General features: G+C 44.3%; 2 protein-coding genes across 2 annotated transcripts in view; one reads left to right on the top strand and one right to left on the bottom strand.

Moving 5' to 3' along the window:
- Positions 1 to 20,424, bottom strand: part of LOC123990791 (cation channel sperm-associated protein subunit gamma-like) — a 36,344-nt gene extending 15,920 nt beyond the window's left edge. The window contains 13 exon segments of the mRNA XM_046291667.1: positions 2,771 to 2,900; positions 5,432 to 5,479; positions 5,616 to 5,738; positions 6,093 to 6,158; positions 6,399 to 6,536; positions 8,584 to 8,755; positions 16,249 to 16,404; positions 16,681 to 16,753; positions 17,260 to 17,383; positions 17,541 to 17,688; positions 17,776 to 17,829; positions 17,929 to 18,188; positions 20,355 to 20,424. Coding sequence (XP_046147623.1) covers positions 2,771 to 2,900; positions 5,432 to 5,479; positions 5,616 to 5,738; positions 6,093 to 6,158; positions 6,399 to 6,536; positions 8,584 to 8,755; positions 16,249 to 16,404; positions 16,681 to 16,753; positions 17,260 to 17,383; positions 17,541 to 17,688; positions 17,776 to 17,829; positions 17,929 to 18,188; positions 20,355 to 20,370 — 1,508 coding nt within the window. The 5' untranslated portion in view covers positions 20,371 to 20,424.
- A 51-nt stretch (positions 20,425 to 20,475) lies between these two features.
- Positions 20,476 to 23,529, top strand: LOC124012415 (interferon regulatory factor 2-binding protein 1-like). Its single transcript, XM_046326006.1, has 2 exons — positions 20,476 to 22,514; positions 22,615 to 23,529. The coding sequence occupies exon 1, from the start codon at positions 20,709 to 20,711 to the stop codon at positions 22,497 to 22,499; it is 1,791 nt and encodes a 596-aa protein (XP_046181962.1). The 5' UTR covers positions 20,476 to 20,708; the 3' UTR covers positions 22,500 to 22,514; positions 22,615 to 23,529.
- Positions 23,530 to 25,193: the final 1,664 nt, after the last annotated feature.

Genomic DNA, 25,193 nt, shown 5'->3' with positions numbered 1-25,193 from the left:
ACAAGATGCTTTGCTGTTGTTCTGAGATTGATTTGCACTTTTCGCACCAAAGTACGTTCATCTCTAGGAGACAGAACGCGTCTCCTTCCTGAGCGGTATGACAGCTGCGTGGTCCCATGGTGTTTATACTTGTGTACTATAGTTTGTACAGATGCACGTGGTACCTTCAGGCGTTTGGAAATTGCTCCCAAGGACGAACCAGACTTGTGGAGGTCTAAAAAAACTTCTGAGGTCTTGTATTTCTTTTGATTTTCCCATGATGTCAAGAAAATAAGCACGGAGTTGAAAGGTAGGCCTTGAAATATATCCACAGGTACACCTCCAATGAACTCAAATTATGTCAATTAGCCTATCAGAAGCTTCTAAAGCCATAACATAATTTTCTGGAATATTCCAAGCTGTTTAAAGGCACAGTCAACTTAGTGTATGTAAACTTCTTTGGAATTGTGATTATTTCACTTATAATTCACTGTCTGTAAACAATTGCCAAAACTATAGTTAGTTAACAAGAAATTTGTGGAGTGGTTGAAAAAGGAGTTTTAATGACTCCAACCTAAGTGTATGTAAACTTCCGACTTCAACTGTACCTGCGTTTACACACACATGCACCAGGGTTTCTGTTAGCCGGTAGTAGCTGGATTTGGGCAGATAAAAAAAATTATAAACCGAGAAATAAACTTGGGGTCAGCTAATTATCAGAAAAAAATAGAAAAAAAATGCCATTGCAAAATAATGCTTTTTAGCCTATTAAATAATGAGAATACCAGTTGATTCAAATACATTTGACCGCTCATACTTATCGGTCTATGGGTTACTTTGCATAATTTCGAGGAATTAAATGGCCAGATGTATTTTCATTAGTCGTTATGATTATTATTTATCACACGTGCACAGCATACAGATAAGATAGTCTAGTTAAAGCTGAAAATCTGTTTCAGCTTCTGTTGCAGCTGGAGTGAAACGTGATGTTTTATTTATTTTTAAGCCCAATCATTGCGCAAACAATTCTAAATTAAATCGCATGTTAAAAACAGTTTTGATAGCCCCGGCTAAAAAGAGCTACTATTATTTGTATTTCTCAACTGTAATTGAAGCACACTTCCCCTTTGCCATTCAAGTGCATATAACGGTAGGCAGGCTTCAGTTCGTCACACACCACTTTGCAATGAGCTGGAGGCCGTATGCATTTTGAAAACATACACTTAATAATTTGAAACCTGATCATTTTATGACATATTATGAGGAATGTTCACCTTGCTTCAAAGCGGCCTAGCCAAAACACAACCAAACATGAGAGGTAATTATTTCATAAATATGCCATTGAAACAAGTAGCCCATTTCTCTCATGTTCTATTGGTTTTCAAATCAATAGCCAAAGGCACAAACATGCGCATTGCTCCACTTATAATGTGAAGAAATAATGGTTTATCAACATTTTAAGCGAAACGTTCTGATCTGTTGCATCAGCCTCATGGCTTATTTAGATTTTTTTTGCCTAGGCCTACTGGTTATATGAATGTGGGATATATCATCCCAGAGTCTGTTTGGAATAGGCTATTTAGAATAGGTCAACTTTTCTACTATGGGGGATAATAGATTGACATAGACTAGTGATTTTGCTGTTCATTAGGCCTAACGTTACTCGTCACTTTATTCTAAAGTACGCACGCAGTTGCATCATCGAGTTGCATATTCTGTTAATAGGATTAATTAAGTTGACATTTTAGTCATTTAGCAGATGCTCTTATCTGGTCAGTGCATTCATCTAAAGACAGCTAGGTGGGACAAACAAATGACAGGCATAGACAGTAAATTCTTCCTCAACGTAGAGTCAGAGCTAGAAGGGTGAGGAGGATTATTTAAGATACTGCTTGAAGAGATAGGATTTCAGGGGTGTTCCGAAGATGGGAAGGGACTCTGCTGTCTTAGCATCAGGGGGAAGCTGGTTCCACCATTGGGGTACCAGGAAAGTGAAGAGCTTGGACTGGGCTGAGCGGGAGCTGCCCTAGGGGTGGGAGGGCAAAGAGACCTGAGGTGGCAGAACAGAGTGCTTGGGTTGGGGTGTAGGGTTTGAGCATAGCCTGAAGGTAGGGATGGGCAGTTCCTCTTGCTGTTCCGTAGGTAAGCACCATGGTCTTGTAGTGGATGCGAGCTTCAAGTGGAAGCCAGGGGAGTGTGTGGAGGAGCGGGGTGACATGAGAGAACTTGGAAAGGTTGAAAACCAGGCGGGCTGCAGTGTTCTGGATAAGTTGCAGGAGGTTGATGGTACAAGCGGGGGAGCCCAACCAACAGCGAGTTGCAGTAGTGCAGACGGAAGAGGACAAGTGTCTGGATTAGGACTTTCGCCGCTTCCTGTGTGAGGTACGGTCGTACTCTACGGATGTTGTAGAGCATGAACCTGCAGGACTGAGTTACTGCTTTGATGTTTGCAGAAAATGATAGGGTGTTGTCCAGGGTCACGCCAAGGTTCTTTGCACTCTGGGAGGGCGACACTGTGGAGTTGTCAACCGTGATGGAGAGGTGATTTCTGTCATTCTGAGAACCGTGGGTGTCTGGTAAATTAAAATAATGCCAGCCAAAAGTTTGGCGCCACATTTTCCTAATGGAAACCCTTACACGAACGTTATGCACACACTTCTGCTACTTTCTAGCCTTTATTTCAGAGGCGGTTTCAGTTGTGTGTGCTCACAGTCCTGTCGCTCAAATCTATATGAACCCTAAATGTAAGCTAGCCGCTCTCTCTCTCACACACACACAGCTGAATACCCACGAGCAGAGCAGAGCGTTGCCCCAGATGTAGAGGATGGCACTGATGGGGTTGAACACCATGCCCCTCAAGTGCAGAGTCACTGTGACATTTTCCTGAGTCTTGGTCACCACCGTGAACGAGTCTCCACTGCCTGCACAAAGCACACACCGTTACTCACCCTAATGCAAAACAAGTCAATATTTCACCTAATAGAGTGAGGGAAAAAAGTATTTGATCCCCTACTGATTTTGCACGTTTTGCCACTGACAAAGAAATGATCCGTCTATAATTGTAATGGTAGGTTTATTTGAACAGTGAGAGACAGAATAACAAAAAGAAAAAACAGAAAAACGCATGTCAAAAAGGTTAGAAATTGATTTGCATTTTAATGGGAGGAAATAAGTATTTGACCCCCTCTCAATCAGAAAGATTTCTGGCTCCCAGGTGTCTTTGATTGAAACGAACTACAAAAATCTCTGAAACAGGAAACACTTATCTCCCTCACTAGCTTTAAGCACCAGCTGTCAGAGCAGCTCACAGATTACTGCACATAGCCCATCTATAGTTTAGACCAAACAACTACCTCTTTCCCTACTGTATTTATTTTATTTATTTATTTTGCTCCCCATTATTTTTATTTCTACTTTGCACATTCTTCCACTGCAAATCTACCATTCCAGTGTTTTACTTGCTATATTGTATTTACTTTGCCACCATGGCCTTTTTTTTTGCCTTTACCTCCCTTATCTCACCTCATTTGCTCACATCGTATATAGACTTGTTTCTACTGTATTATTGACTGTATGTTTGTTTTACTCCATGTGTAACTCTGTGTTGTTGTATGTGTCGAACTGCTTTGCTTTATCTTGGCCAGGTCGCAATTGTAAATGAGAACTTGTTCTCAACTTGCCTACCTGGTTAAATAAAGGTGAAATAAAATAAAAATGATACAGGTAGCGAGCTGAGATTAGGCCCAAGGAGACGCACTGGAGACCAGATGCGTAGAGCCGGCTTCATGGCACCTGGCTCGATGCCCACTCTAGCCCGGCCGATACGAGGAGCTGGAATGTACCGCACCGGGCTATGCACACACACCGGGGACACCGTGCGCTCCACCGCATAACACGGTGCCTGCCCGGTCCCTCTCTCTCTCCGGTAAGCACGGGGAGTTGGCGCAGGTCTCCTACCTGACTTCGCCACACTCCCCCCCACGCTGCTTGGTCCTTTTTTGGTGGGTGTTTCTGTAACCGTTGTCTTGGGAAGAAGGAGAGGACCAAAGAGCCGCGTGGTAAGGGTTCATCTTATTTTAATGAAACTGAACACTTTCAAAAACGAGGAATGGGCTACAAGACCATCGCCAAGTAACTTGGTGAGAAGGTGACAACAGTTAGTGTGATTATTCGCAAATGGAAGAAACACAAACGAACTGTCAATCTCCCTCAGCCTGGGCTTCCATGCAAGATCTCACCTCGTGGAGTTGCAATGATCAGGAGAACGGTGAGGAATCAGCCCAGAACTACACAGGAGGATCTTGTCAATGATCTCAAGGCAGCTGGGACCATAGTCACCAAGAAAACAATTGGGAACACTACGCCGTGAAGGACTGAAATCCTGCAGCGCCCACAAGGTCCCCCTGCTCAAGAAAGCACATATACATGCCCGTCTGAAGTTTGCCAATAAACATCTGAATGATTCAGAGGACAACTGGGTGAAAGTGCTGTGGTCAAATGAGACCAAAATGGAGCTCTTTGGCATCAACTCAACTCGCCGTGTTTGGAGGAGGAATGCTGCCTATGACCCCAAGAACACCATCCCCACCGTCAAACATGGAGGTGGAAACATTATGCTTTGGGGGTGTTTTTCTGCTAAGGGGACAGGACAACTTCGATGGAAGGGGCCATGTACCGTCAAATCTTAGGTGAGAACCTCCTTCCCTCAGCCAGGGCAGTGAAAATGGGTCGTGGATGGGTATTCCAGCATGACAATGACCCAAAACACACAGCCAAGGCAACAAAGGAATGTCTCAAGAAGCACATTAAGGTCCTGGAGTGGCCTAGCCAGTTTCGATTTGCCAAACGTCAGCCTCGAAACCTTGACTTGAAGAAGATCTGCAAAGAGAAGTGGGACAAACTCCCTCCTAAAATGTGTGCAAAGCTGGTGGCCAACAACAAGAAACATCTGACCTCTGATTGCCAACAAGGGTTTTGCAACCAAGTACTAAATCATGTTTTGCAGAGGGATCAAATACTTATTTACCTCATTCAAATGCAAATCAATTTATACAATTTTTGACATGCGTTTTTCTGGATTTTTGTTGTTGTTATTCTGTCTCTCACTGTTCAAATAAACCTATCATTAAAATTATAGACTGATCATTTCTTTGTCAGTGGGCAAATGTACAAAATCAGCAGGGGATCAAATACTTTTTTCCATCACTGTATAATACATAATATTAATGTGGTCACGCTGTCGCTCAATAGTTTAGCTTCCTCGCTCAAGAGTTCACACTAGAACTCAATCTTGCATCCTCTGTCTTGCAAACACACGTGCCCGTCCTCTGGAAACACCTTAGCCAGCTGCACCAACGAAAAGCTAGCGGGTGGGGGTATTTCAACCTGAGGAGTGAGTTTAAACCAACTCAGTTACAAAATGCAAAACATATATAAGAGGGGCAGAAAATACCTTTTGGTATATACTTGGGCAAGGTGTCGCCAAGGTGGAAATCATTGTCTGCAAAGACCAGAAACAGTTTTATTATTACATGTCCTACTTCCCACACCACTCTGTTACATTGAAATGATAGTGTGCAGACTTTCGGGCTTCAAAGTTTCTGTAAATCATCTGAAATAACATGTTACTACTGTACCTAATATGAGGAGGTGGTAGGAGTGGGCCTGTTTATTGTCCGGTAGCAGTTCGAGGAGAACCAAGTCAATCAGGTGGTTGTGGGAAGAATCCTGGGCTGCCCATTTGACCTGGCAGGCTTTACCTGAGGATAATATACACATGAGGGGTGAATCTAAACAGTTCAGACCTGGGTTCAAATACTACTTGAATTCATTCAAATACTTCCAGCGTTTGCTTGAGCACCAAGTGGGCAGGGTTAGCACCTTTGTAACTATTCTATTGGTTAATTAAGCCAGGAAAGTTCAATCAAGCACAGATAAAGTATTTCAAATAATTTAAAATACAATTTTACCCAGGTCTGCAGACAATGAAAAATAATATATCAGAACACAACCATCAGTTAGCCTACATTAGACAGTTGTGTAAAGTACTTCAAAAAACCTTAATATAAAACATTCATGGTAATTCATGGAAATATAGTGGCTGGTGAACTCACTGTTCATAAACTCGCAAGCAGTGCTGCCCTTGGAGTCTAGCAACTGAGTAAACGTCACATCCCCATCTGTTGGGGAAATTGAACCGTGGAAAATAATAAGAGAAGTAAAGACTAAGAGAATTGTGTGATAAGTAAAAAACAGAAGAAAATCCCAAATAAGAGACAGCTAAGAACATAGCCGGAGTAAAAAAAGAATCATCATATCTGACAGTCAGGGATTTGGGACTGACTGGCTGACTGATTCATTCATTGTTTGAATAATTGACTGGCTGCCTGTCTGCTTGAATAACTAACTAACTGACTGACCGTAGACCTGGGCCCTGTAGAGGGTGCCCTTCTGCCAGCCTCCTCCCAGGATGTAGAAGTACTCGGTGCCGTGGTACGGGATGAACACAGGCACCATGCGGGACACACACACTGTGCGCAGCACCTGCTGCCACGCCTCTGACACAGGGCAGAGAGAGGGGGATACGGAGAGTTTTAATGGAGCCATGTACGGTTTTGTTAGTGGATCTGATTGCTATGGCCACAAAGAGACTTTGTGTCCGAAATTTTGCCACTGTTTTTTCCCCAATGTGAGTCATCCATTGACAGTCTTTTTACATATGCAGCTTATCCAAAAATAGTTGAGTTGTTTAACTTGATGGACAGAAACATACAATTCATGAATGAATATGCAATTTAATCTGTGTTCATGCGTCTCTAGGTGCTGTAGTCTCAGTTTGAGAATCAACAGTGCAATTTCTAGGATCAAGTCTAGGACAAAAAGGCTTCTCAACAATTTTTTACCCCCAAGACTCCTGAACAGGTAATCAAAAGGCTATCTGGACTATTTGTATTGTGTGCCCCCCCAACCCCTATTTTTACACTGCTGCTACTCTCTGTTTATCATATATGCATATTCACTTTAACTATACATTCATGTACATACTACCTCAATTGGGCTGACCAACCAGTGCTCCCGCACATTGGCTAACCGGGCTATCTGCATTGTGTCCCGCCACCCACCACCCGCCAACCCCTCTTTTACGCTACTGCTACTCTCTGTTCATCATATATGCATAGTCACTTTAAACATATCTACATGAACATACAGTGGGGCAAAAAAGTATTTAGTCAGCCACCAATTGTGCAAGTTCTCCCACTTAAAAAGATGAGAGAGGCCTGAAATTTTCATCATAGGTACACTTCAACTATGACAGACAAAATGAGAAGAAAAAAAATCCAGAAAATCACATTGTAGGATTTTTTATGAATTTACTTGCAAATTATGGTGGAAAATAAGTATTTGGTCAATAACAAAAGTTTATCTCAATACTTTGTTATATACCCTTTGTTGGCAATGACAGAGTTCAAACGTTTTCTGTAAGTCTTCACAAGGTTTCCACACACTGTTGCTGGTATTTTGGCCCATTCCTCCATGCAGATCTCCTCTACAGCAGTGATGTTTTGGGGCTGTTGCTGGGAAACACGGACTTTAAACTCCCTCCAAAGATTTTCTATGGGGTTGAGATCTGGAGACTGGCTAGGCCACTCCAGGACCTTGAAATGCTTCTTACGAAGCCCCTCCTTCGTTGCCCGGGCGGTGTGTTTGGGATCATTGTCATGCTGAAAGACCCAGCCACGTTTCATCTTCAATGCCCTTGCTGATGGAAGGAGGTTTTCACTCAAAATCTCACAATACATGGCCCCATTCATTCTTTCCTTTACACGGATCAGTCGTCCTGGTCCTTTTGCAGATTCAGTCTTCCCAGCCTGGTGCAGGTTTACAATTTTGTTTCTGGTGTCCTTTGACAGCTCTTTGGTCTTGGCCATAGTGGAGTTTGGAGTGTGGCTGTTTGAGGTTGTGGACAGGTGTCTTTTATACTGATAACAAGTTCAAACAGGTGCCATTAATACAGGTAACGAGTGGAGGACAGAGGAGCCTCTTAAAGAATAAATTACAGGTCTGTGAGAGCCAGAAATCTTGCTTGTTTGTAGGTGACCAAATACTTATTTTCCACCATAATTTGCAAATAAATTCATTAAAAATCCTACAATGTGATTTTCTGGATTTTCTTTTCTCATTTTGTCTGTCATAGTTGAAGTGTACCTATGATGAAAATTACAGGCCTCTCTCATCTTTTTAAGTGGGAGAACTTGCACAATTGGTGGCTGACTAAATACTTTTTTGCCCCACTGTACTACCTCAATCAGCCTGACCAACCAGTGTCTGTATTTAGCCTCGCTACTTTTATAGCCTCGCTACTGTATATAGCCTGTCTTTTTACTGTTTTTATTTCTTTACCTACCTATTGTTCACCTAATACCTTTTTTGCACTATTGGTTAGAGCCTGTAAGTAAGCATTTCACCTGTTGTATTTGGCGCATGTGACAAATAAACTTTGATTTGATTTATTCTGTGGACACAGGGGACAGAGATTCCCGATTTCTTGTTCCAGTGTGTAAGCAGGGTGAATGGGAGCCAGCGGTGTCTGACGGTGTGCTGTACCTGAGGGCGGGGCTCTTAGAGGCAGCAGAGAGAAGTTGCCCACGAAGCGGTGCAGCAGCTGGTTCTGGCGGATGAACAGGGAGCTCTCTGTGGAGATTGCCTCCAAGATCATGGAGGAGAACTCCACCTGGGGGCAGTTCAGGGAGCCCGCCCAACAGCTCTCGATGCCCACCTAAGTGTAAACCGTGGGGGTCAATTCCATGTAAATTCAGGTAGTAAACTGAAATTACAATGTTTTTCTTATGGAGAAGCATTCAGGAAAATTGGAATTGAAATAGACTAAAATGAAACGTTTGCTTGAGCCTGTTTGGTGTGACAGATGGGCAGGGTTTGCACTTTAGGGACTATTCCATTAGTTCCATTGCACCATGCAAGAGCAATCAAGCACAACTAAAGCTTTCAAACATTTTCATATTTTTGTATAGTTTATTATTGGGAGTATATGAAACAAAAATATCAAAGGTAAACGTTTCTTACGTTGTAGGAGTTGCATCTATTTTGCTCTGTTCTTGGACAACGTGGACCGGACAACATGGACCTGTTTACTTGCGGAGGACTACAGTCCCTCAGCCTCGGGGTATTCTACTGATTGGCTTGGGTCCACCATGTCCCACTTCCCGTTGGTCATCGAGGGATCTCCCAAACCTATCGAGTCGCATCAGTGGCCGAACTTCTATACTTAATCGGCTATTAAAATTTTACATTAATTATCCCAATGCGAGTTATCCAGAGTTTCCCGAATTCCTGACTCAGTTAGCCATTGAAAATTTCTCCTCTATTTTTATTCCCCTCACTGTCTGAGGTCTGACAGGCCTGGGCAACTCCAGTCCTCAGGGGCCTGATTGGTGTCACACTTTCCCCCACTTTGCCCCTCCTAGCAAACACAGCTGATTTAAACTAATTGCATTGTAAACTGAAAATCATGATTATTGATTATTGGAGTCAGGTGTGTTAGCTGGGACTGGGACAAAAGTGTGACACCAATCAGGCCCCTGAGGACTGGCCTAGCATCAGGAGTTGCCCAGGCTGATGCCTCTGCACAGACCATACAAACGCTCCACACCGCGTGGCCGCGGCCACCCTACTCTGGTGGTCCCAGCGCGCACGACCCACGTGGAGTTCCAGGTCTCCGGTAGCCTCTGGAACTGCCAATCTGCGGTCAACAAGGCAGAGTTCATCTCAGCATATGCCTCCCTCCAGTCCCTCGACTTCTTGGCACTGACGGAAACATGGATCACCACAGACAACACTGCTACTCCTACTGCTCTCTCTTCGTCCGCCCACGTGTTCTCGCACACCCCGAGAGCGTCTGGTCAGCGGGGTGGTGGCACCGGGATCCTCATCTCTCCCAAGTGGTCATTCTCTCTTTCTCCCCTTACCCATCTGTCTATCGCCTCCTTTGAATTCCATGCTGTCACAGTTACTAGCCCTTTCAAGCTTAACATCCTTATCATTTATCGCCCTCCAGGTTCCCTCGGAGAGTTCATCAATGAGCTTGATGCCTTGATAAGCTCCTTTCCCGAGGACGGCTCACCTCTCACAGTTCTGGGCGACTTTAACCTCCCCACGTCTACCTTTGACTCTTTCCTCTCTGCCTCCTTCTTTCCACTCCTCTCCTCTTTTGACCTCACCCTCTCACCTTCCCCCCCTACTCACAAGGCAGGCAATACGCTCGACCTCATCTTTACTAGATGCTGTTCTTCCACTAACCTCCTTTTCACTCTCGCTCTCATCCAACACCTCCCACACTGCCCCTACTCGGATGGTATCGCGCTGTCCCAACCTTCGCTCTCTCTCCCCCGCTACTCTCTCCTCTTCCATCCTATCATCTCTTCCCTCCGCTCAAACCTTCTCCCACCTATCTCCTGATTCTGCCTCCTCAACCCTCCTCTCCTCCCTCTCTGCATCCCTTGACTCTCTATGTCCCCTATCCTCCAGGCTCGTGCATCCCTTGACTCTCTATGTCCCCTATCCTCCAGGCCGCCTCCCCTCCCGCTCCGTGGCTCGATGACTCATTGCGAGCTCACAGAACAGGGCTCCGGGCAGCCGAGCGGAAATGGAGGAAAACTCGCCTCCCTGCGGACCTGGCATCCTTTCACTCCCTCCTCTCTACATTTTCCTCCTCTGTCTCTGCTGCTAAAGCCACTTTCTACCACGCTAAATTCTAAGCATCTGCCTCTAACCCTAGGAAGCTCTTTGCCACCTTCTCCTCCCTCCTGAACCCTCCTCCCCCTCCCCCCTCCTCCCTCTCTGCAGATGACTTCGTCAACCATTTTGAAAAGAATGTCGACGACATCCGATCCTCGTTTGCTAAGTCAAACGACACCGCTGGTTCTGCTCACACTGCCCTACCCTGTGCTCTGACCTCTTTCTCCCCTCTCTCTCCAGATGAAATCTCGCGTCTTGTGACGGCCGGCCGCCCAACAACCTGCCCGCTTGACCCTATCCCCTCCTCTCTTCTCCAGACCATTTCCGGAGACCTTCTCCCTTACCTCACCTCGCTCATCAACTCATCCCTGACCGCTGGCTACGTCCCTTCCGTCTTCAAGAGAGCGAGAGTTGCACCCCTTCTGAAAAAACCTACACTCGATCCCTCCGATGTCAACAATTACAGACCAGTATCCCTTCTTTCTTTTCTCTCCAAAACTCTTGAACGTGCCATCCTTGGCCAGCTCTCCCGCTATCTCTCTCTGAATGACCTTCTTGATCCAAATCAGTCAGGTTTCAAGACTAGTCATTCAACTGAGACTGCTCTCCTCTGTATCACGGAGGCGCTCCGCACTGCTAAAGCTAACTCTCTCTCCTCTGCTCTCATCCTTCTAGATCTATCGGCTGCCTTCGATACTGTGAACCATCAGATCCTCCTCTCCACCCTCTCCGAGTTGGGCATCTCCGGCGCGGCCCACGCTTGGATTGCGTCCTACCTGACAGGTCGCTCCTACCAGGTGGCGTGGCGAGAATCTGTCTCCTCACCACGCGCTCTCACCACTGGTGTCCCTCAGGGCTCTGTTCTTGGCCCTCTCCTATTCTCGCTATACACCAAGTCACTTGGCTCTGTCATAACCTCACATGGTCTCTCTTATCATTGCTATGCAGACGACACACAATTAATCTTCTCCTTTCCCCTTCTGATGACCAGGTGGCGAATCGCATCTCTGCATGTCTGGCAGACATATCAGTGTGGATGACGGATCACCACCTCAAGCTGAACCTCGGCAAGACGGAGCTGCTCTTCCTCCCGGGGAAGGACTGCCCGTTCCATGATCTCGCCATCACGGTTGACAACTCCATTGTGTCCTCCTCCCAGAGCGCCAAGAACCTTGGCGTGATCCTGGACAACACCCTGTCGTTCTCAACCAACATCAAGGCGGTGGCCCGTTCCTGTAGGTTCATGCTCTACAACATCCGCAGAGTACGACCCTGCCTCACACAGGAAGCGGCGCAGGTCCTAATCCAGGCACTTGTCATCTCCCGTCTGGATTACTGCAACTCGCTGTTGGCTGGGCTCCCTGCCTGTGCCATTAAACCCCTTCAACTCATCCAGAACGCCGCAGCCCGTCTGGTGTTCAACCTTCCCAAGTTCTCTCACGTCACCCCGCTCCTCCGTTCTCTCCACTGGCTTCCAGTTGAAGCTCGCATCCGCTACAAGACCATGGTGCTTGCCTACGGAGCTGTGAGGGGAACGGCACCTCAGTACCTCCAGGCTCTGATCAGGCCCTACACCCAAACAAGGGCACTGCGTTCATCCACCTCTGGCCTGCTCGCCTCCCTACCACTGAGGAAGTACAGCTCCCGCTCAGCCCAGTCAAAACTGTTCGCTGCCCTGGCCCCCCAATGGTGGAACAAACTCCCTCACGACGCCAGGACAGCGGAGTCAATCACCACCTTCCGGAGACACCTGAAACCCCACCTCTTTAAGGAATACCTAGGATAGGATAAGTAATCCCTCTCACCCCCCCCCTTAAGTTTTAGATGCACTATTGTAAAGTGACTGTTCCACTGGATGTCATAAGGTGAATGCACCAATTTGTAAGTCGCTCTGGATAAGAGCGTCTGCTAAATGACTTAAATGTAAATGTAGCAGATAAACATGCACCTTTAAAACAATATACAGTTAAGAACAAATCAAACATTTGGTATTCATTTGATATTCACAAGAGGAACCAAGCCTCGGCCAAAGCTAGGAAAACTGACTGTCTCTGATTGGCAATCTTTCAGACAACTCAGAAACAGTTGTACTATCTTCATTAAGAAAGCGAAATCCAACTACTTGTTAAGCTCTATTTCTGACTCTGCTGGTGATTCTTATACATTTGTGAAAAAAATGTATTTACTGAAGTGTGCAAATTCCTCCCCTTCCCTGTCTAAGCAAGTTCTGTCAGACACAGGCATCATTAAAAAGTTGCCAATGTCTTTGCAATTCATACAAACAAGCGACGTATAAAAAAATATACTTCAAATTAAAACAGATGACTGCATTCAAATATAAATTGTCTACAGTAGGCTATAGGCCTATGTTCAATTAATTAAGTTCTATTTTTCTACTTGTACACTACTGTCTGTAATTTGTCTCAAAATATTTCATGAAGTGTAGCCTAACATGTACATAATGATGTTCCCAAATCTTGATTTAGTGCATTATTATAGGGCAGTGGTTTCCAAACTTTTTATAGTCCCGTACCCCTTTAAATATTCAACCTCCAGCTGCGTACCCCCTCTAGCATCAGAGTCAGCGCACTCTCAAATTTTGTTTTTTGCCAACATTGTAAGCCTGCCACACACTATACGATACATTTATGAGTTTTGTGTGAGTTTTTGTCACAACCCTGCTCGTGGGAAGTGACAAAGAGCTCTTATAGGACCAGTGCACAAATAATCATATAATAATCAATAATTTTGCTCTTTATTTAACAATCTTACATATAAAACCTAATTTGTTCATCGAAAATTGTGAATAACTCGCCACAGGTTAATGAGAAGGGTGTGCTTGAAAGGATGCACATAACTCTGCATTGTTGGGTTGTATTAGAGAGAGTCTCAATCATAAATCATTTCCCACACACAGTCTGTGGCTGTATTTAGTTTTCATGCTAGTGAGGGCCGATAATCCACTCTCACATAGGTACGTGGTTGCAAAGGGCATCAGTGTCTTAACAGCGCGATTTGCCAAGGCAGGGTACTCTGAGGGCAGCCCAATCCAGAAATCTGTCGGTGGCTTCTGATTAAATAAAATTTTCACAGAACCCCTTGTTGCAGTTTCAATGAGGCTCTCTTGTTCAGATATCGGTAGGTAGACTGGAGGCAGAGCATGAAAGGGATAACGAATCCAGTTGTTAGTGTCATCCGTTTCGGGAAAGTACCTGCGTAATTGCGCACCCAACTCACTCAGATGCTATATCACATTTGACATTGTCCATAAGCTTGAGTTCATTTGCACACAAAAACATCATACAATGATGTAAAGACCTGTGTGTTGTCCTTGTTAATGCAGACAGAGTAGAGCTCCAACTTCTTAATCATAGCCTCAATTTTGTCCCGCACATTGAATATAGTTGCGGAGAGTCCCTGTAATCCTAGATTCAGATCATTCAGGCGAGAAAACACATCACCCAGATAGGCCAGTGGTGTGAGAAACTCGTCATCATGCAAGCGGTCAGGAAAGTGAAAATGGTGGTCAGTAAAGAAAACTTTAAGCTTGTCTCTCAATTTTAAAAAATGTGTCAATACTGTGCACCTTGATAACCAGCGCACTTCTATATGTTGTAAAAGCCTTACATGGTGCTGCCCATATCATTGCATAGTGCAGAAAATACATGAGAGTTCAGGGGCCTTGCTTTAACAAAGTTGGTAACCTGTTATAGGGTAAGCATTATAATAAGCCGTATCAATATTTGCAGCCATAGATGATAATATCTTTCTAGGAGCTGATCCATTGTCAGTATTGTAGAATAATTATAATGTTAGGTTAAGATTTTAATGGAGAAAGCTGATCAGAGAGCAGCATAGTCTTTCTTTTGATACTATCAGTATCGACATGACTCAACGACATATCTGCGGGGTGTTTTGGGAAATGTACGTTACATCTTCAGCCGTTTTAGGAAAGATGCATAGTTAAAACACACGTATACCTAGGTTCCATCACTATCGGGATACAGGGCCCTGATCAGTCAGTTTGTTCCCAGCCTCTAGCTGAAAACTCCTCAACTACTAGTGAATCTGTGTTTTCATTTCAACAAGTTACTACCTGTGATGTGCTAACTGCCTTGCTTAAGATTGATGTTACATAACCTACTGGGGTTGATATGCTTGACCTGTTTTTACTGCAGGTTTCCAGCCCCTTGATTGCTGAATTATTAACCATTTTTTTTGTCTGGCGTTCATATCTGGTTTTATCCCGAGCATTTGGAAGGCGACCCATGTGCTCCTTCTCCACAAAGACTGTGACCCATCGGAACAAAATAATTACCACCCAATCTCTAAACTTTCTTGACTAGCAAAAATATTAGAAACTCTGTGATCAACTCTCAGCTAAGATCATTCCTATCTACAAAATGTATTTTAAGAGTTCCTCAATCTGGCTTCAGGCAGCACTATCTCTGCTGCTTCATTGGTTATAAATGATATAGTTAACTGTATGGACAAAAGACAACATTGTGCTGCCCTTTTCATTGACCTGTAAAATTCATTTGACACTTTTGACCACTCACTGTTGACCATTCATTAAAAAGGTTGTCCAAAATTGGTCTGGATGAGGCTGCATGTAATTGGTTTAAAAATGACCTGACTGACAGGACACAATGTGTATTTTCAGATGGTGCTAAGTCAGGTTTCCTTGATATTACAAAAGGTGTCCCACAGGGGTTGATTTAAGGTGATGTACTTTTTACTATCTATATAAACAATATTGGTTTGTCTGTAAAAAATTGTAACTGTCACTATGCGGATTATATTGTTGTTTATTCTATTGCCCTTTCTGTTAACCAGGCTCTATCTGAACTTCATTGTTTCACAGAAAACATTTGACCTTAAAATAGTTTTGAAAGCGGGTAAAACTAAAACTAAGTATATGTTGTTTTCTAGAACAGATAGAGATGACGCCAATGACTTAAGCATAAGTACTTTGGATGGGGTCCACATTATCGTGTCCCAGATAACAAATGTCTGGGCATCTTGAAAGACAATAAATTGTCTTTTAAAAAGCATATTGAGGAGTAAGTAAAGAAGCTTAGAATAAAAATGGGCTTCTTCTATAGAAATAGGTCATGCCTCTTGCTTAATAGTAGAAAGCAGATAATTCAGTCGACAAGAGTTATGTAAATCAGGTTTTAGGAGAAAAAAAATTCACCTTGTGGAATAATCTCCAAAACTCTCCAAAATTGGATGATTTGGTGCCTCTAGCAATTCAGGTAGCTGATTTTTGACGAAGAATGTGTTTGCCTTCCATGAATGTATCTCTGTTTTGCATAATGTATTGTATTGACTTTTATTTTTGTAATTACAGGGCTAACCTGCCAAATAGACCTTGGTCTCAGCATGACTCCCTGACAAAATAGATTGACCTTTTTTCAAATGCTATTTGAACCCAGGCCTTCTGGGTACACAGTACTACACACTCACACAAACAGTCAATGAGCCTGCATCTTTATACTATGTGTCTGGTTTTACCTCGATGGGGGAGGTGTGCTGGAACTCTGTGGCGGTCATCAGAACAGCCTTGAAGCCAGGAATACCAGGGAGGATGAGGACGGGAGAACTCTGCACCACTGCCCATAGAGGGCGAGAGGGACTGCCCAAAACCATCATGTCCTCCAGTGCGGGCATCTATAGACATACGAACAGCGAGAGATAGAAAGAGCAGAGCACTGTATATACATTTGAAATATCATAAATCATAAATAATCTATACTTTAACAATTACTTGTGGATAATCAACTTCAATACATTTTTGTTTACATGTCTTTAAAAATCCTTCCTTCAGAAGACACCTAGTGCAAAACTTTTTTGCACAAAACCACCCACACATCTACAGAATGTCTGTTAGCTTAATTTTCTCTCTCCTTCCTCCTCTCCCTCTTTGTGGATCTGTCTGTCCCTCACCTCCGTACCAAAGGAGATCTCCGTCTCCCCTCTGTCAGTGGTGCGCACATAGCCATTAACATTCACTGCAAAGCTGCTCACACAAACACAGACACAGCATGCAGTTCAGCAGTCATGTAGAGAGAGTCATGATCTTGGTTCTGGCCCTGAATGCTGATTGGCTGACAGCCATGGTATATCAGACCGTATACCACGGGTATGACAAAACGTTTATTTTACTGCTCTAATTACGTTGGTAACCAGTTTATAATAGCTATAAGGCACCTCGGGGATTTGTGGTATATGGCCAAAATATACACGGCTACGGGCTGTGTCCAGGGACTCCGCGATGCGTTGTGCATAAGAAAATCCCTTAGCCGTGGTATATTGGCCATATACCACACTCCCTCGTGCCTTATTGCTTAATAGACATACCCCCAAAAATATTTTCTAGATGAGAATTCAATAGTAAACTTTTAAGTGTGGCCGATTTGACATCCTGTAAAGTGAAGCAAGTACACGACCAACGCTAGGCAGGCACTGTGTGGTATAGGCCTATGCATGCATGCACATTTAAATACACAAAGAGTTGTCACTGACCTTCTCTCAGGCACCAGTTGACCCTGGCCATTTGACACCACTTGAACCCTGTATACTACCGACCCATTAAGGATGGGCATGGGAGCATACCAACCCAGCTGGCACAGGTCGCTGTCACAGGGCACTGCAGGGGGAAACACACACACTTGACATTCCTGACTGGGAGCACAAATGAACATGAGTGAATTCCACTCTACAAACAGACCACACATGTAGCTCATAAAAACTTGGCCTAGTTCAAATCAACATGCAAGACAAAACTGACACACATGCGCACACACCACTGTCCAGCAGGGGGGCTGTGGTAAGGATGATCTGCAGTCTCTGCGATTTGAGTCGGATGGGGTGGACAGGTTCCTGGAAGGTCAGGACTACATTGGGGGTCAACCCTGTGAGAAGGGCCTCCCGAATGGCACGCTTAGAAGACTCCTGTATGTAGATGTAGATTCTTCTTCTAGTTAATGTGTTTGCATTCAAAATAAGTCATATTACAGGATGTAAGAGGTGTTATGTTACCTTTGAACCACACAGTAGGTCTATGCGTAGGTAGTAAGGGAAACCAAGATAACTCTGCAGAACAGAAACTGTGCAGTTAAGCAGTGAAGAATCTTCCTCGAGTTACAAGGTATAAATCTCAACCACTGTACATCGACTGGGTTGGAAACTCACAGTGGTACTCTCCTGGGTGTTGACTGGCTGGTCAGTCAGAGTCTTTATAATGTCCTGAACCTTGGTGCTGAACTGCTGCATCTCTATGCCTCCTGACAGGGTGGTCAGAGGACTTTCAAAGTTACAGGTTGAAATGCGGTTGAGGGGGTCACCGATTTCACAAAGACTGACACCCCATTCACACTCTCCTCTGGCTGCTCCTCCTAATCCTCTTCCACACAGAAAGCTCAGAATGAGGGAGACCTGGATGGTCCACATTTCTAAAATGGACAAAACCAAAAAACAATGTTGATATTTGTGTGAAATTAAATTCAACTTTGCTAGCAAGTTAACCGTTAGCTAACAAAGAGTTGACTACACATATCTACACAGGTGGTTAGTTATATAAGATAATAAAAGTGTGAGCGTAAAAGTAGCTGGATAGCTACTTACTGCAAAAGTCATTTCTGTCACCAATTTAACATTATTGTGTACTGTAACGTTAGCTAACTATGCATTAGTTAGCTAGCTCGCATTGAGTAACGTTAGACATGAACGTCACCAAAATTTTTGACAAAAGTGAAATTCAATCAAAATACTTAGCTAATTCACGAATTTGTTTCAACATCTGAGTATATAGTTTACACCTGTAGCTAGCTTAACAGTTATGAATAGACAAAGAAAGAGCCTACTTTTCACTCAATTGGGGACAACGGATATTCACTCATGCCATGGCCTCACCAAGCAAATCAGATAAGCACATTAAAACGGCACTGTCGTGTATGGAAAGAAGGCCAATCCAGCCATCAATTTATAAAATTTATTTTATAAACACCAATTTATAAAATGTACTATCTCAATTTGAAATACGTATGTAAAAATGTTGAGATACTATCTAAAAAAATCGAGATAGTATCTCGACATTTTGAGATAAAACAAACTGGATATGTTTCTTCATTTTTAGCATCAGATGGAGATGTATATATATATATCATTGCAGGGAACAGCACAACAGGGCCACTGGCAAACATGTGGTCAACTGGTATTTGCCCCAACACTTTAGATTAGGTTTAATAAACACAAAAGCGCTGAAAAGAGGGACCAAGTACTGTTGTTTAGTCTGTTTTGCCTCATGATTTGTCAACTCATGCACAATTAATCTGTGCTTCAGTGTGATTAAGTGTAGCCTACTGATAACAACCACAACTGTAGGTAGCCTAGAGAAGCCTATGCAGTCTTATCCCCTCTGGCCAGGGGAAACGAAGCGGTAAGGCCATGTATTTATAGACCATAACTATGTATTTATCGACTATTTATATGTGTTAAGAGAACACGTGAATGTGATCAAATGTTGATTATATTCAAACTTCGGGTGATTAGGCTACCTCGACCTTATGAATCCAAAATTATTGACTGGAATTAATCAACACAATAGCATTTGTGTAAAGGAAGTACTTAAGTAAAAATACTTTTAAGTACTATTTAAGTAGTATCTGTACTTTACTATGTACATTTTTGACAACTTTTACTTTTACTCCACTACATTCCTAAAGAAAATAATGTACTGTTACTCCATACATTTCCCTGACACCCAAAAGTACTCATTACATTTTGAATGCTTAACAGGGCAGGAAAATGGTCCAATTCACATACTTATCAAGAGAACATCCCTGCTCATCCCTACTGCCTCTGATTTGGCTGACTCACTAAACACAAATGCTTCATTTGTAAATTATGTCTGAGTATTGGAGTGTGACCCTGACTATCCGTAAATTAAAAAAATATATAATCGTGCAGTCTGGTTTACCTGATATAAGCTATTTGAAATTATTTATACTTTTACTTTTGATACTTAAGTATATATTTCTTAAATTACATTTACTTTTGATACTTAAGTATATTTAAAATCAAATACTTTTAGACTTTTACTCAAGTAGTATTTTACTGAGTGACTTTCACTTTTACTTGAGTCATTTTCTGTTAAGGTATCTTTACTTTTACTCAAGTATGACAATTGTGTACTTTTTCCAACACTGCACAGTGATGACATACTGCGTGAGTAACTGTTTAATTACTAATGCAATTGCATACACAATGCAACCATGCATAAAGCAAACTCATTCCTGTTAGTTATATTGTCTAATCGCAGTTGTCGTAAAACAAATGTATGACCTGATTAGAAGTGGTCCCATTTATAGCCCATATAAAACCGTTTTATATTAAAGCTGATTACTTACTTTGTCATACCCTAGAATTACGGTCCAGATTTTTTCCTGGTTAGCTTTGCCTACCAGATCAGGATAAACTTAGTGTCGCAACATTTTTAAATGGTATCTCATAAATTCTAGATATGATCGATTTCAGTAAATATAAACTAGTCCCATCGTTTAGCTTTTTGCCATCATGCATAGAAGCATTGGTGACTGAAAATGGCATTACTCAAGTACCGAGTTCGTAGCTCATTTTTCATTGTTCAATGAGTGTGAGCTGGCTAGCTTTCTCTGGAAGAAGTTCCGACTTCAACTACAACTCCCAGAATTCAACAGCAATGCAGTAGGTGTATCCGGTGTCTTAAACTCATTTTACTTCCTCCCAGACGTAACGACACGGGCAGCCCGAGAAAGAAAACGTAGCTAACTTTTAAAAGCGGCAATCGACAAGAGCTGTTCGGACAGTTTGAAATTTTACAACAAAATCGGGGCATGTTGTTCGACGTGACTGAATATTGAAAAATCCGCGAAAAGTAAAGACTGAAACGCGTTGGCCGCTCAAGAAAGTTTGTGCGAGGGCCTGTAAACAACATGTCGTCTGCCTCACAGACATCCTCTAGGCGGCAATGGTGCTATCTCTGCGATCTGCCCAAGATGCCCTGGGCCATGCTCTGGGAATTCAGCGAAGCTGTTTGCCGGGGATGCGTGAACTACGACGGGGCAGACAGAATCGAGCTTCTAATTGAGACGGCCAGGCAGTTGAAGAGCAGCCACGGTGTTTTGGACGGAAGGTCCCCAGGCCCTCAGCAAGGAAAACCCAGCTCAGGTGGGCCAATGGAAGGAGGGAGGCAGCACGCAGAGCGTTTAGACAGGGTTAGGGGAGAGTATGGAGTTTCCCCCCGTCTCCCCAATGGTCTGCACAGAGCTGAGGATGTGAGTATGTCAGAAGGGAGCAGGCAGAGCCCCAACACCAGACGTGCTATGGCTGGGGCCATACCTGCTCTACATGGGACCATACCTCATGCTTTGATAGCCCAGGGGTTAGTGGGGCCCCCTCACGGCTTGTTGGCTCCCGTTTTAGGCACCAGGGCTGGGGGGCAACAGATTGCTGGCTCCTCTGGCCCTATAATGGGTGATGTTAGTAGGCGTCAGGTAGTGTCAGCCATGTCGCTGGGAGCTGGTGCCTCTGCTCTGGTGGGTCTGGAAGCAGGCTGGAGGAATGGGGAGGTCATGGCTGAGCTAGCGGAGAGCGCCAGGAGCCGGGCAGAGGGCTGGCCCAACCGCCCCAAAGTGGTAAGAGAAGTCCTGGTGACCCTCTGTGGCTGTGCCCCCTTCAGTGTGCGCTTCAGGAAAGACCACAACTTGGTGGGGCGCATCCTCGCTTTCGAAGCCGGGGCCGGTCCAGAGTTTGAGCTGAAGGTGTTTGTGGAGTACCCCAGCGGCTCTGGAATAGTGTTCTCTGGCATCACGGAGCTGGTCAGGCAGATGTTCCGTGACTCTAACAAAGACGCAGGCAAAGCAGTGAACTCTGGGCTGCGCTACGTGGAATACGAGAGGCGGCAGAGCGCTGGGGACTGGCGTGCACTCACTGAGCTCCTGAGCGATGGCGTGCGTTCATTTAAGGAGCCACCGATGCCCGATGTTCTTCCACAGTTGTACGCAGATGGCGGCATGCCAATGGTGCCTGCCGTTCGCTCTGCACCTCCAAAGGGTGCTGCACGGCGACGCAAAGCATCCCCTGGATCAGAAAACGGAGAGAGTGAAGGAAGGCCCATGGGGGATCACCCAGCCAGGGATCCCTGGCCTCGAGGTGCCTATCCAGGCATGGAGCCCCTGGGCTCAGGCATGCCCAACCCCCAGGACGGCCCGCCCCGCTCCCACAGCCAGCCCTCACCCATCTCAGCGCTCATGGGAGTGGCCGACAGCCTGAGCTCCAACCAGATGTCACGAGATGGCCCCGGCATGTCCTCGGCCCACTCCTCCGCATCTGGTCGCCCAACCAGTGGCAGTCCCTCTTCAGCCTCTGCTGCAGTCTCCCAGGCAGTTATGGGCCAAGGTGCCCAAGGGGGGCCAAGCACCACCAGCGTTGGGGAGTCTGGAAGCGGCACCCCAAGCGCCCTGCTCTGCTGCACCCTTTGCCGAGAGCGCCTGGAGGACACTCATTTTGTCCAGTGTCCATCTGTCCCGCACCACAAGTTCTGCTTCCCATGCACGCGCGGCTCCATTCGCAGCCAGGGCCCCGGAGGAGAGGTGTACTGCCCCAGCGGCGAGCGCTGCCCTCTGGCTGGATCCACCGTGCCCTGGGCCTTCATGCAGGGAGAGATCTCCACCATCCTTGCCGGAGACGGAGACGTGACTGTAAAGAAGGAGAACGACCCCTGACCGTGTCTTATTGAGGTGAGAGGCTGATGACATCACTCTTTATATTTTTCCATAGATCTATTTGAGTAGTGATTCTGTTGCTAATAAAGATTGTAATTGTCCTCTTTCTCCACAGCGGGTCAAACAACACTTTAAAAGCACTTCCCTGATCTATCTCACCCGGAAGGTTCATCACATGTGCCTCACAACTGAATCACCACGCAAGCCAGGAGGCAACAGAACAACCTTCTAAACAAGTTAGGAGGGCACCAGAACCATCGAGGGGGGCCACAAGTCTTTTCTGGGCTGGGCTCATCTGCAGGGGTTAGTAGTAACAGTTTAAACAAGAGAAAATCTGGCACACATTATTCTTCATGTCCAACACAGCAGCAGAGGCTATTCAAGAGGCCTTGTTTTAAAAGCCCAGGATTAAAAGCACAGGTCTGCTCTTCAATATGACAATCTCTCAGCGTTTCAGATGTTTCTATATATTATATTTAAAAAAATATTTAGTTGCATACTGTCATACAAGTGAATGATACTGATATTGAAAGTACATGGGTAGCCAGAATCATGCAATTATTTGGACAGGAAAAATATAATTGTGAAAAAATGGCAAAACCAGTAGGTCCTTAAAGCCATGGTTTCAACATTTTATTAACACATACAATGTCTCTATGTATGCTACTTTATTACATGTTGTATGTCAAAAATGTGAATTTACTTTCAACGACTATGTAATTTCTACTTTTGATACAATACACATTTATATGTATGAGTTTATAGTGGTAAGACCAAAGACTGCTTTGTGCGCTGTAATTTTATTGTATTGTATCTATGTATGCTGTACACGCTGATAACCTCTGGCATCAGTCACTCTGTTTCATCTACCACAAAAGTAAGCTGGTTGTTTGTCTGTCTAATTGACTTTTCCTGAAATCCTCCCAAATATATGTACGGTTAGATAATTAGCAACATGCTTCAATGGTTAGCCCACGTACTCAAATGTGATCGAATGGGGTCAACTCTATAATAAATTACAGAATATTCATTGCACTTGTTTTTTTTCTTGCTCCCTTTTTGGTGGTGCAATTGCAGTTCTACCAACTTAGGACGGCAGGGTAGCCTAGTGGTTTAGAGCGTTGGACTAGTAACCGGAAGGTTGCAAGTTCAAACCCCCGAGCTGACAAGGTACACATCTGTCGTTCTGCCCCTGAACAGGTAGTTAACCCACTGTTCCTAGGCTGTCATTGAAAATAAGAATTTGTTCTTAACTGACTTGCCTAGTTAAATAAAGGTAAAATAAAATGATACGCTTTGTTTACATTTAAAGCACATTCGGAAAGTATTCAGACCATTTTACTTTTTCCAAATGTTAAGCCTTATTCTAAAATGGATGAAATAGTTTGTTTCCCTCAATACCCCATAATGACAAAGCAAAAACTGTTTTTTAGAAGTTTTAGCAATAAAATAAAATCACATTTAAATACGTATTCAGTCCCCCAACTCAGTACTTTGTTGAAGCACCTTTGTCAGTGATTACAGCCTTCAGTCTTCTTGGGTATGACACAAGCTTAGCACACCTGTATTTGGGGAGTTTCTGCCATTCTTTGCAGATCCTCCCAAGCTCAGGTTGGACGGGGAGCATCTCTGCTTTCAGGTCTCCAGAGATGTTAGATCTGGTTCAAGTCTGGGCTCTGGCTGGGCCACTCAAGTACATTGAGACTTGTCCCGAAACCACTCCTGTGTTTTCTTGGCTGTGTGCTTAGGGTTGTTGTCCTGTTGGAAAGTAAACTGTCGACCTAGTCTGAGGTTCTGAGCTCTCTGGAGCAGGTTTTCATCAAGGATCTTTCCCTCCAACCTGACTAGTCTCCCAGTCTGTAAAAAAAACCATCCCCACAGCATGATGCTGCCACCACTATGCTTCACTGTAGGGATGGTGCCAGGTTTCCTCCAGATGTGATGCTTGGCATTTAGGCCAAATAGTTTAATCTTGGTTTCATCAGATCAGAGAATCTTGATTCTCATGGTCAGTCTTTTGGGCGCCTTTTGGCAAACCCCAACCAGGCTGTCATGTGCCTTTTACTGAGGAGTGGCATCTATCTGGCAACGCTACCATAAAGGGCTGAATGGTGGAGTGCTGCAGTGATGGTTGTACTTCTGGAAGGTTCTCCCATGTCCACAGAGGAACTCTACACTCTGTCAGTGACCATCAGGTTCTTCCTCCCTGCCCAAGGCCCTTCACCCCCAATTGCTCAGTTTGGCCAGCTCCAGGAAGAGTCACGGTGGCTCCAAACTGCTTCCATTTAAGAATGGAGGCCAGTGTTCTTAAGGACCTTCCATGCTGCAGAATTTATTTGGTGCCCTTCCCCAGATCTGTGCCTCGACACCATCCTGTCTCAGAGCTCTAGACAATTCCTTAGACCTAATGGCTTGGTTTTTACTCGGACAATTGTGGGACCTTATATAGACAGGTGTGTGCCTTTCCAAATCATGTCCTTCAATTGAATTTACCACAGGTGGACTCCAATCAAGTTGTAGAAACATCGAGGATGCACCTAAACTCAATTTCAAGTCTCATAACAAAGGGTCTGAATACTTTGTAAATAAGGTGTTATTTTTTTAAAGAAATTTGCTAAAAAAAAGTTTTTAGCTTTGTCATTATGGGGTATGTGTAGATTAATGAGGGGGTAAAAAGTATTTAATCCATTTTAG

This window comes from Oncorhynchus gorbuscha, linkage group LG02, assembly GCF_021184085.1.
Source record: "Oncorhynchus gorbuscha isolate QuinsamMale2020 ecotype Even-year linkage group LG02, OgorEven_v1.0, whole genome shotgun sequence".
Taxonomy (NCBI): Eukaryota; Metazoa; Chordata; class Actinopteri; order Salmoniformes; family Salmonidae; genus Oncorhynchus; species Oncorhynchus gorbuscha.
Note: the sequence above shows the minus strand (reverse complement) of the source record. Positions and strands in the feature narration are given on the sequence as shown.

What these genes read in the sequence shown, in the direction of transcription:
- LOC124012415 (XM_046326006.1), top strand. Translation starts at nt 20,709, where the DNA reads ATGTCGTCTGCCTCACAGACATCCTCTAGGCGGCAATGGTGCTATCTC.